Source organism: Lytechinus pictus, chromosome 14, assembly GCF_037042905.1.
Source record: "Lytechinus pictus isolate F3 Inbred chromosome 14, Lp3.0, whole genome shotgun sequence".
Lineage (NCBI taxonomy): Eukaryota > Metazoa > Echinodermata > Echinoidea > Temnopleuroida > Toxopneustidae > Lytechinus > Lytechinus pictus.
The window spans coordinates 19,763,256-19,775,133 of NC_087258.1; the positions used below are offsets into that span (position 1 = coordinate 19,763,256).

At 37.1% G+C, this 11,878-nt stretch overlaps 1 protein-coding gene across 1 annotated transcript; it reads left to right on the plus strand.

Annotated features, from left to right (window-relative positions):
• Positions 1-682: 682 nt before the first annotated feature.
• On the plus strand, positions 683-10,550 carry LOC129275741 (E3 ubiquitin-protein ligase MARCHF8-like). Its single transcript, XM_054912230.2, has 3 exons — positions 683-695; positions 4,216-4,376; positions 8,093-10,550. The coding sequence occupies exons 1-3, from the start codon at positions 683-685 to the stop codon at positions 8,375-8,377; spliced, it is 459 nt and encodes a 152-aa protein (XP_054768205.2). The 3' UTR covers positions 8,378-10,550.
• The last annotated feature ends 1,328 nt before the right edge of the window (positions 10,551-11,878 follow it).

Below are 11,878 nucleotides of genomic sequence, written 5' to 3' on the forward strand. Positions count from 1 at the left end.
AAAGTCGTTAGAATAACTTAATGTTTTTCGAGCATATTTGCGAGAGCCATTACAATAGAGTATGAGCATACATTATGTATGGGTTGTGAGTTCATGCAGTCATTGTTTGTTTGCCGAACAAACTAATTGTACAAAGGTAAACATAGCAGAACAAAAGTTCTTGAGCTTTCTAAGGCTTCTCTCAAGTTTTCTGGCAAAGAAATCGTATGTATATTCTTAACTTCGATTAAAAATGTCAGAATTGAAGGCCATGGGAACGATTTTTTTTTTCAGTGGGAGTGTTGACATGGGCTGGAATCTCTCCTAAAAGATGGTATGAGGACACAAATGAGTTTTCCATTGTTCTTTTATACGCACACACACATGCAAGGGCACACCCCTACACATTTATACAGCCACTTCTTATCTTGATTCTTTTAAAAGAACATAGATGTTAAATAGTGCGAGCGCGAAGCGCGAGCTCACATTTTTGGAAATTTCGTGTATTTTGTCCTGAAAATTTAACATTTTTTAAAGCAATGTTTGTGATCCTGAACAAGATGCGTATGTAACAAATAATTACTGCTAGTGAGATCAGCGCGAGCAGATATTTTTAACGTTCTGGTCTGATCGAAAAGGGATTTGTTATAAGGAATGTTTGCAGTTACCTAAAAATTTGACATTCTAAGCACTTTTCGTAATCATGAACAGGATAGGTATATAACTATACAATTGATGCGAACGCGAAGTGAGATTTCAGACCTGAAAACGGGACATAGCATTTTTCTAATCATGAACAGGATAGGTATATGACTATACAATTGATGCGATTCGCGCGAGCGGAAACAAAATTGAGATTTCAGACCTAAAAACGGGACACTCTAAGCACTTTTCCAATCATAAACAGGATAGGTGTATAACTATAAAATTGATGCGAGCGCGAAGCGCGAGGAAAACAAAATTGAGATTTCCGACCTAAAAATGGGACACTCTATTCATGTCTTATAAATCAGGAAAAGGATGGGTAATTGAGGATTTTCTTACATTATTTAATATGAGCGCGAAGCGCAAACACACAATGTTTTATATTCTGATCTGAAACTTTATAATTTAAGTACGTTTTAATAATAAAAAACAAGCTGCGTATCTGAATAAACATGCGTGCGCATGTTTAGATTTAGATATGAAATAGGACATTCTAAATACATGTTTTTATTATGAAAAATCAATGATGCGAGCGCGAAGCTGTAGGAAAATTCTGAAGGGGGGGGTCCTACAAAGCTACGTCCATTTTTATTACATTTCTGACATTCGTCACACCAACCAGATTTCCAGGGTACTGCCTATGGAAAATAACACACGCAGCACCCCCAAGGAAATTTTTTTTGGGTGCTTCAGCACCCCCAGCACCCCGCTTCCCAGGGCCATGTCAGAATTGTATTACTCTATTTTTCAGTCACCAAAAACAATACTACTCCAACAAATACAAGACTTCAAGTTGTTATTCGACCTAAATAGAACATTCTATTTTTTGCATAGGGAGATAATTTTTCCAACATTTCTGATTTATTTGGGGGTATAGAAAATAGTATTATAATGGGAAGACGACGAGTCGCTAAACAAACTTATCGGTGCGCATCGATGAAGGTTTAATGCACATTTTAAATAGGGGTTTAGCATGTTGAGAGTTTATTCTCCTTTAAAGAATGGGGAAAGAAAATGGGAAAAGGAACTTCCCGGGAATTTCACAAGATTGGACTACAATTTTAGGAATGCTGTAATTCTTTTAATCGACGAGGGCCTATTCTTTGCACACATTCCTGCTGGAAAAAAAATCGGTGTCACAGTGCGTTCACAGTGTGTTGACATAGTGGACTATTTGGAAATGTAAATGTTATGTACACTTTAGCTGTTAAATGTTCACATTTGACAGTGCGAAAATAAGTCGGCACTGTGGACACCTCGAGAGTGTGTTCACATAGTGCACTATTTAAAAATGTACATGAGATTCACACTTCAATTGTTCACATTTACCAGTGTGAAAATAGTTTCGCAATGTGGACACCTCAAGAGTGTGTTCACATAGTGTACTATATTTCAAAATGTTAATGTGATTCACACGATTTAAATGTTAAAATTTAACAGTGTGAACATAATCATGATAATTTCGCAGTGTGCACATCTCGGCATTGTTTTCACAGAGTGTACTATCTGAAAATGAATATGTAATTCACACTGTTGAATTTTAGAATTTATAGTGTGAAAATAATTTCACACTGTGAATACTTCGACAGTTTGTTTTTATTGGACTATTTGGAAATGTATATGTGATTCACACTTAAATTGTTTACATTTAGCAGTGTGAAAATAATTTCGCACTGTGGACATTTCGGTAGTGTGTTAACATAGTTGACTATTTGAAAATGTAATTATAATGCACACTGTTAAAATGTTAACATTTTTACAGTGTGAAAATAATTTTGCACTGTGGACACCTAGACAATGTGTTCACATAGTGGACTATTTGAAAATTTTAATCTAATTCACACGGTTTAAATATTAAAATTTAACAGTGTGAAAATTTTCGCATTGTTCACAGAGTGTGTAGTATTTGAATATGTTATTCAGACTGTTTTAATGTTCAAATTTAACAGTGTGGAAATAATTTCGCACTGTGGACACCTAGACATATTGCATTGATTTTAAATCGTAAAAGTGATCCACACTGTTAAATGTTAAAATACAAGAGCGTGAATGTGATTTCAATGTTCCGCATTGTGACTACTACCGTGTGAGAGAAAAAAAACTTGACACCTCACAAAGTCCCAATTTAATAGCCTCTTGTCGAGGCCCTGGCGGCTGCTTCCCGAGCGAAGCGAGGGATTTCCTAATTCGCGAAGCGAATTAGGCCTGACCCGAGCTTCGCTCTATCCCTCGCTTCGCTCGGGAAGCAGCCGACAGAGCCTCGACAAGAGGCTACAATTTAAAGGCTCTGTCACTTCGTTTCCGTGCAAGCCTTGTGGGTGAGTTGCGAGTGAATGTTTTGAGCATGTTCAAAACATTTGTAATTAAGTCAGACTTGCGTGCGATTCTGCGTGTGCGGCCGACCTGCGAGTAGCAAAAATAGTTATTTTGATAAACACCAAAAAAAGGTTTTCAACCACAAATGAAGGATATTTCGTACCGAAAAAAATTGACAAGCAAGAAGAAGGGAAAAAAAGGTCTTCAATTTCAAAAGGGGAGGGGGCACATCTCGGTTTCTCTCAAGGGGGGGGGGGGGCACGTGGCCCCTGTGCCCCCTGGATCCGCGCCTGGTGGGACACCTTTGTTCTTTTCAGTAGGGATCAAGCCCAATCTTTCTGATTTAACAATCTAATAAGTGGTCCCGTAACGCAAAACAATCAAGCGTCAATTTAGCACATAATGAGCGTGCGACAAGAAGACGCTAACGGTCTTACTTCGAAATAGAAGGATTAACTTCTGGGTTATAGGAATTTTACATTTTTGTTTTTCTTCCAGGCAAGATACTTCGGAACTACAGTGGGGGATGTCTTTTTAAATTCCGTCATACTTCGCCATGTCAGCGTTCCTTATTGTTTGAAATTACCGAATAAATATGATAATAAATAATAATGTTTAAATCGTGTCATAATGCACATCCCTACTTCACTTTCGTCTGTGTTTATTTCGATTTTAACAAAGTTACACGACTGTTAAAAAAAATCAGTCGTGGTATACTATAGTTAGATCTTTCCATTATTTACACTAATGCTCCATGCTTTGTGTTTTCCCAACATATGTTTCCATACGTTGTGTTATAACATTACGAGTACTTTACCATGCTCAATGAGTCTGATGAGAGAAAAAGTCGGCCAATGAAAATCTCGCTCTAACATATATCAAAGTGGATCTCGAGACCGTATGGTGATCTCATCAACAACAAAAAGCTGAATATCTTGGATTTGTTCACATTATTATTCATAATTAAAGGCAAAGTACCAAAACATGACTGTACACAATAACTTTCCCATTTTCCTACCGTCTTTGTTTTTAAGTTATGTATTACAAATTGTCTACAAAATAATGTTGTGTTATGTAAACTTTATACGTTAATCATCATTTTATATCATTCTATGTTATTATAAATATATGAATTACTTTTTATTGTACTTTATGGTCTGTTAGAAATAAAATCGAATCCTAATTTGAATTTGATCATTTTCGTTGCCAATTTAGGAAACACTGAGCTGATTTCCCCATGTGGGTGCGACAGCACATCGCTCCACGTCCACGAGACCTGCCTAGAGTCATGGCTGAAGAGTAGCGGCAAGGTCCGCTGCGAAGCTTGTAAAACGGTGTACAGTAACCGCAATATCAAAGAACTACGAGCAGAATTGGTCAGTATCAAAATGGAATAAGACTATCACCATCCCCCACACACAATTACCCCCACTAGCTCCCCTACACCCCCGGCCCATAGTCTTGGGAACGATTTTTTTTTAAACAGGGGGTGCTGGTTTAAATTTGAACCCCCTCCTCCCCCCCCCAAAAAATAGATAAATAAAAATACTCCAAAATGAAAGTGATTTTGTTCCAGGAAATGATTTAGATTTAGATTTAGATTTATTCATTTTCCGTTCACAAAGCACAACAAAATCAAACAATACATAGTCAAATTTGAAGTACAACATCAATCGGAGTAAGGTATAAACAATGAGAACTAATGCGAACTAAAGTAACTTTGACTATAATGACGTTATAAAACAGAACGGAGGGGCTTGCCAAGAAAAGCAAAGCTTGTATGAGAGGCAAGCCCCCGTAACTTAGTTTCAGTACGTATATTACAAAATTATAATATAAAGGAGAGACGGGAGACAGTTTAAAAGGAGGGAAAAGGAGGCTATACAAAATATCAAAGGTAACAACGAAAGAGTAACACAAATTAGAATAAGTGATAATAGTAATAATAATAAAAAAATAATAACAGTATGGTTACAATAATTGTGATAATGAGGGAGGAACTGAGAAGCAAATGTAGGGAGAGAGAGGGGGGGTGCAGGTACAATTGGAGGTACAAAGAGGAGCATGGCAGGTGCGGGAAAAGGTCGGCAGGCAAGTTGTATCCTGGGAGGTTTTTAAAAAAAGTTTGTTGTATATAGTTTTGGTTATGGTAGATTGACTTGTTTGTGTAAAGTATTGGCTAATAAGCATCTTTTTAAGGTTATGTTTAAAAACTGTGATGCTTGGGGATTCCTTAAAGGCGTTGGGCAAGGAATTCCAATATACGGGACCAGAAAAGACAAAAGAATTTTTTGCAAGTAAAGTTCGGGTTGGAGGTAGGTGATAGGAGTTTCGTTGTCTTGTAGGATAATCGTGTACAGAGGAGTTTTTGCAGAACATAATTGAAAAAATTGCGGGGAGATCATCTTTATTTAGTTTGTACATAAATTGGCCGAGTTGGAACAAATATATATCATTAACTTTAAGGATTTTATTTTCAAAAAATAATTTATCTGTGTGACATCTGAAATGTGCATGAAATATTATCCTAAGTGCTTTTTTCTGTAACAAAAGTATCCTATGTAATTGTGTTTGGATTGCACAACCCCATGCCAAAATACCGTAATTAATGTATGGTAATATTAAGGTGTGATATAGTGTAAGTAGTGTACGAGATGGAAGAAAAAATGTGAGCTTGTTGATAATTCCAATATTTCTTGAAATTGTTTTGCATATATTGTCGATGTGTGGTTTCCATGATAATTTATTATCAATAAGTACACCCAAGAATTTTGTTTCAGAAACATTTTCAAGGACAGTGTTATCAAAAATGAGATTGTCGGGCAAACTATTTATTCTATTACTAAATAGCATGTAATTGGTCTTTTGTAAGTTAAGTGAGAGTTTATTTGCCTTGATCCATTCAGTCACATGCATGAGTTCAGAGTTAACAATCCTAATAAGTTGGTTTATGTTATCATGAGAAAAGAAAATGTTGGAATCATCAGCAAAGAGTATGAATGAAAGTAAATTTGAAGTTTTGTGGATGTCATTAATGTAAGTGATAAAAAGAAGAGGGCCGAGTAAGCTACCCTGTGGTACCCCGCATGTAATTGGAAGGTTGGATGAATTGTGATTGTTTATTGATACAAACTGAGTCATATCTGTAAGGTAGCTCTTGAACCACTCCAAGGCCTTCCCCCTAATACCGTAATGAGATAGTTTATACAAAAGAATTTCGTGGTTAATGGTGTCGAAGGCCTTGGAGAAGTCCAGGAAAATACCGACAGTGTGACAACCTTTGTCAGTGGAAGTAGTGATTTTGTTAATGAAAGATAAAATTGCATGCGAGGTGCTGTGATTTTCGCGAAACCCAAATTGAAAGTCCGAAAAGATATTGTAATTTTTAAAGAACGTACTAGTTCGTGTATGGACAAGTTTTTCAAGAATTTTTGATAACGAGGTGAGCAATGATATGGGACGGTAGTTGGAGACGAGCTGATTATCTCCTTTTTTAAAAAGAGGGACTACTTTTGCGATTTTCATAAGACTGGGTACCCTTCCTGTGTTTAAAGAAATATTAAATATATGCACCAAAGGATCGACGATAGCCAAAATAATTTTTTTAAGTAGGAGGTTGGAAATACCGTCAAACCCCGGGCACTTTTTGGACTGCAGACTGTTAACAATATTTATGATTTCTCTTGAACTTGTGGGATTAAAAAAAATGGAGTTTGGGTTTGGGTTGTCGAGAAAATTGTTGTAAGATTTATTCGTTTGAGGAATTTTGCTTGCTAAATTGTTGCCAACTTGTGAAAAATATGAATTAAACTCTTCTGCTATTATGTTATTGTCATCAGTGATGGTATTGTTTGATTTTATTTTTGTAATTGTAGAACTCTTCTTCTTATTGTTTAATGCACCATTGATGATTTTCCATGTGTTCTTCATATCATTTTTGTATAAATCGAGTTGAGAAGTGTAATATTCTTTTTTCGCAATACGAAGTAAAGATGTAAGAGTGTTTTTATATGAAGTGTACTTGTAGCGAGATGTATCACTTGGTTTAGTTATGTATTTATAATATAAGTTGTTCTTGCGGTTGATGGATCTTAAGAGTGATTTAGTAATCCAAGGGTGGATATGGATCTTTTTATAATTTGATCTTCTGTTGGTTGTAAGGGGAACATGGGTATCTAGAGAAGAGGTAAGTATGGTAATAAAACAGTTGTATGCGTCGTCAGCGTCCGAGGAGTCATATACAGTAGACCAGTCTGTTATGTTTAAATTATTAATCAAATTGGTTATGTTGTCGTCAGTTATCTTTCGGAATGTAGGATTAAATGTTTCTTTATTGACACTTTTATTCGTAGATAATTTGGCAAAAATTGGAAAGTGATCAGAGATGTCACTAAGAATAATACCAGCTTTATGATTTTGTCGAATTGTATTACTGAAAATGTTGTCTATTATAGTGGCTGAGTTATTCGTCACTCTTGTCGGCTTCGTAATAAGGGGCAAAAAAGAATGTGATAGAAACATTTCAAGAAACTCTTGCTCAAGAAATATTTGATCAGCAAAAAAAAAAAAGAGGGGGGGGGGGGTGTTCGTATTCAAAATAAAGCTGTTCTGGATTACATTTCTGTTATTTAACATACCTACAATACTTCCAGGAGTTGCTGCATATGGGGAATAATATCATGCAGCAACATGTAGCTAAATTTGGGGGGGGGGGGGGTGCTACCGAAGTAATGTCTAATAATCTTTCAGTAATATTTATAATAATCTCTTTCGGATCCCGTCTACCAGGTCTTTTGCGAAAAAAATACCAATATGATAGTCGCCATTGCTTTATTATAAAGGCTGTTCTAGATATGATCTATGTTTTTGATAAGACCCATTCCCGAAAAGACTTCCCACCGAGATGTCCCGATCTAAGCCTTCTTATGTCATTATTTTCAGTTTTGTTTTGTTTTTATTTGAATGTTTTTTGTCATACATTATTATGCCATGGCTCTATATGAATCATTTCTTTAGGAGTTTGGAGCATAATTATTTGATGAAAAAACGTAAATATGTCTTTATCTTAACCCCTCCCACAATCTTTGTCCAGATGGTTCAGAGAGTGAACTTCTGCCTCATCGCCATCTTCATGCCGATCGGCGTCGTCGTCATTGTCGGCGTCATCACCGTACTCGAGATCATCAGACAAGATATAGAACATGCCGCTGTGACCGGCGAGTCCCTGGACGGCTTCTACGGCATTCCCCTCGATCAGTTCGTCATCATTTGCGTCCTATTCGGTGGACTGACGCTGTTCGCTATCATCAAGAGCATCACATTATTGAGACAGAAACGACTGAAGACACTTGATAGCTTGACCGTAACACAGGCATGATGATGGTCTATATGCCATCATTAAGCAGTTTTCGAAGTTGCAAAGGGGACGGATTCTGCAACATAGTACAGCAATTGAAAGTGCCCGTCAAAGCACCATGAACAACTAAGATGTCTTTGTCGAAAACTGGTGAATGTGAGCAGCCGATCGTCGTAAAATTCTGAGCCGACTAAGTCGTTTGTCCAGACTGCGTCACTGACAACAACGTTGTTTTGATTCACTGACTTTAAACAAATACTTCTTTGTCATGTAGGGCTTTTGACAATAGATTCTCTACGTTCCAGAAAGCGTCTACGTAGTGGTTGCGAAAATTTCCCATTTATAACGCCCTATTAGAATACTAGTATAGCTCAACAAAATGGTCTTTGCCTGTCTGATCCAGTGTATTTTGGAACCAGATATGAATAACATAATATGTTGCGTTTGATGAGCTGAAAGGGGGGGGGGGGGGGTATGATGTCACTTTTCAGTCGGTTTTCCCCAACCGGCTACGCTGGCGCCGCCCAAAATATACTAGTAATTTGCAAGCCGTCATCAATTTAAAAGAGACCTACTATATTCTTGACTATGTCGTATTTGCAGTATTTAAGTCCCCAAAAGTATTTACTATATTATTTAAACAATTGTGCTTTATCATACTTAATGGTTTTATGATCTGTACTGAATAAATTATCATTTAGTTAATTTTTCGTATGAATTTGGATTTTAATATATGCCTATCATATAATTTCATTGTAAACTCTTGTCTTCCAAGGGTATTGAAAATAATGTATTAAAACAACTCGTGTATATAAGTATTCATGAAATATTCATTACTTGTGAAGTATTGGAAAGGTGTTATGCTACATTATTGTTTTTATTTGAGAAATAAAGTCTTCCAATTTTTAATGTGATGTCCCCTTTGGAAATGAGCATTGAATACATCTCAAACATTTATGTGTTTCCGGAAATATAAAATGGTCACGTTGATGAATAAAATTATCTTTAATTGCTCAACTGTATGTCCGATCCGGAAGAATTGTGTTCCATTACTATTTGTCTGTAGTTGATAACAATGTATTTACCGTGTTTATTGCATGTCTGATGTCCTTACATTAGCCCCTCAATGTGACGTGTATGTTTTGTTTATGTACCATTAAATTCAAGTTATATTGAGACATCCCACTTGATAGAAACAGTTTTGGGTGAGTATTCGTAACTTAATAACTTAGGATTCGCTCAATAACTCACAGATCCACTTAAATCAACACAAAATTATTTTGAGGGTACAATTTGGATTTGATGTAAAATAATGTAAAGGATTATTATTCATGTCGATAGTATTTTTTATCATTTACTGGTGAATTCACTGTTTTTTTTTTTGATGTGGAGGGGGATTTAATTCAGATTCTGGACCCATTTTCTAAAAAATGAGACTTCATTATCATCACCATTCTCAAATTTGGTGCAGGACAAAAATGATGTTATCTCCCAATAGGTTGCCTTCCCATGTATTCTACAAGATCGTAGCTCGTCCGTCTGATAACGCCATCAGTATGATCAAAGGCGCTGTCTGTCAGATGTAAAGTACTTGTAAAAGAAAAGAGAAGAGGCCAGGATCCGAATAAGCTCCTCCTTGATCATACCCCTTTCATAAACCCATCCTCCAATTAGCCGCCTAAGAGTAATGCGGATAATTCAATAAAAATTGCGTTCACAAACTCCGAAAATAATCCGCACTATTTTTACGAGCGCCCGTCCTGAAAAAGGCGGATAATCGTCATGACAACTGCACACGCCCCCTCCGATGCGGTTGTGTTGGAAAAGGGTGACCTTGTGACCGCACCATGGCAATTATCCGCATTATTTGGAAATGCGTTCATAAAGTCAAAATCTGGTCCTGATGCCGCTATTATGCGGATAATAGCAGCATCAAAATAATGCGGATAACTCTGGTCCTCCGATTTTACGACCAAATTATGCTGCTATTAGCCGCATAATTGGGTTTATGAAAGGGGTATGACAACAGATGATATACAAAGTGCTCTTATTATTATTATCTTATGTATTATATTATGCAATAGAGAATGTGGTGATTCCAGTTACTTGTAAATTATTTAACAATGTAACAACTACTAGTAGTTAACAACTCTAGCAATATGCAATATATTAAACTTTGACTTGGAGAAGAGAATTTATTTTTTCCAATGTGGTCTCTATTAGCTATGGTGAAATAACGATAAGATAATTCGCGAATATCAAACAGCGGGGGGGGGGGGGGGGGGGGGTTGTCCGTGACGTCACCCCCTATTAAAATTATGTGAGAGATATTTTATTAGATTTTAGACGACGAATAATGAGTGCAGGGTGGCGGGGACGCCCCCTCCCCCCCCCCCACCGTCCCCGGGATCGGGAAAGTGATGATGATGGTAACGACGATTGTCCTCATTATGGAGGAAATAATGATGATGATGATGAAGATAATGATACTAATTTTGGCGGCTGTGGTGATTGATGATGGTTAAAATAGTGGTGGTAATTTAATGGTGATGACAATATTGGTGCATGGTGGTGGTCAAAGTGATGGTGTCACTCAGGGGCCGCGGAAGCGGGAGGGGGGCTTCAGCCCCCCCATTTTTTCAAAAACCGTGTACAAAAACGTAAAAATGACCATTATTATTGCGATTTTTTGCATGGTCACCACCCCCCCCCCCACTTTGAAAACCGTTCCGCGGCCCCTGTCACTAACGTACATTACGGGGATGGGTAGACATGGCCCACAACAAAAAAAGTTCCACGACCAAGCCCATACGCCAAGTCTGGCCTCCCTAAAAATGTGTGGCTTATTACGTCACTGGATGTTGTAGTAAAGATGGTGGCGAGATATTGATATTGATAATGATGATGACGATACGGTGGTGACAGGGGCCAGTATTCTGAAGTCGGGTTTAACTTAAACTCAGGTTTATAGTCGTGGTTTAAGTATGGCGAGCCAAATGTATCAAATTTTGTATTAAGTTGTATGTTTCTTATTTTTACTGTGCTCTTTCCTGATTTATCGATGGTGAAGACAACCATCTATTTATACTTGCTACACAATTATGAATGATTTGAGAGCCAAATGAGCTGAAATATGATATATCTACCGTTAGTGATTTATGTAACATTTGGCTGTCCATACTTAAACCACAAGTTTAAGTTAAACCCGACTTCAGAATACGGGCCTATGGGTGTAATGATGGCGTTGGTGGTGGAAGTATAATGTTGACGACATAATGGTGGGCATTTAGTGACGATGATGATGATGTGGTCACGGTGGTGGTAGTAATGATGATCAATGTGTAAATCAAACGAAATAATGAAAGCTCGATGTTAAACATATTTTTTATAATTGACTTCAAAACTTAACATTTCAAGCTCCATATATCAGCCTATTGAGCAAGATATGTATCTCATATAACAGGCAATGCGAGCACGAAGCGTGAAATGTTTTAAAGTGGCATGAAAGATGTCTTCCTCTCG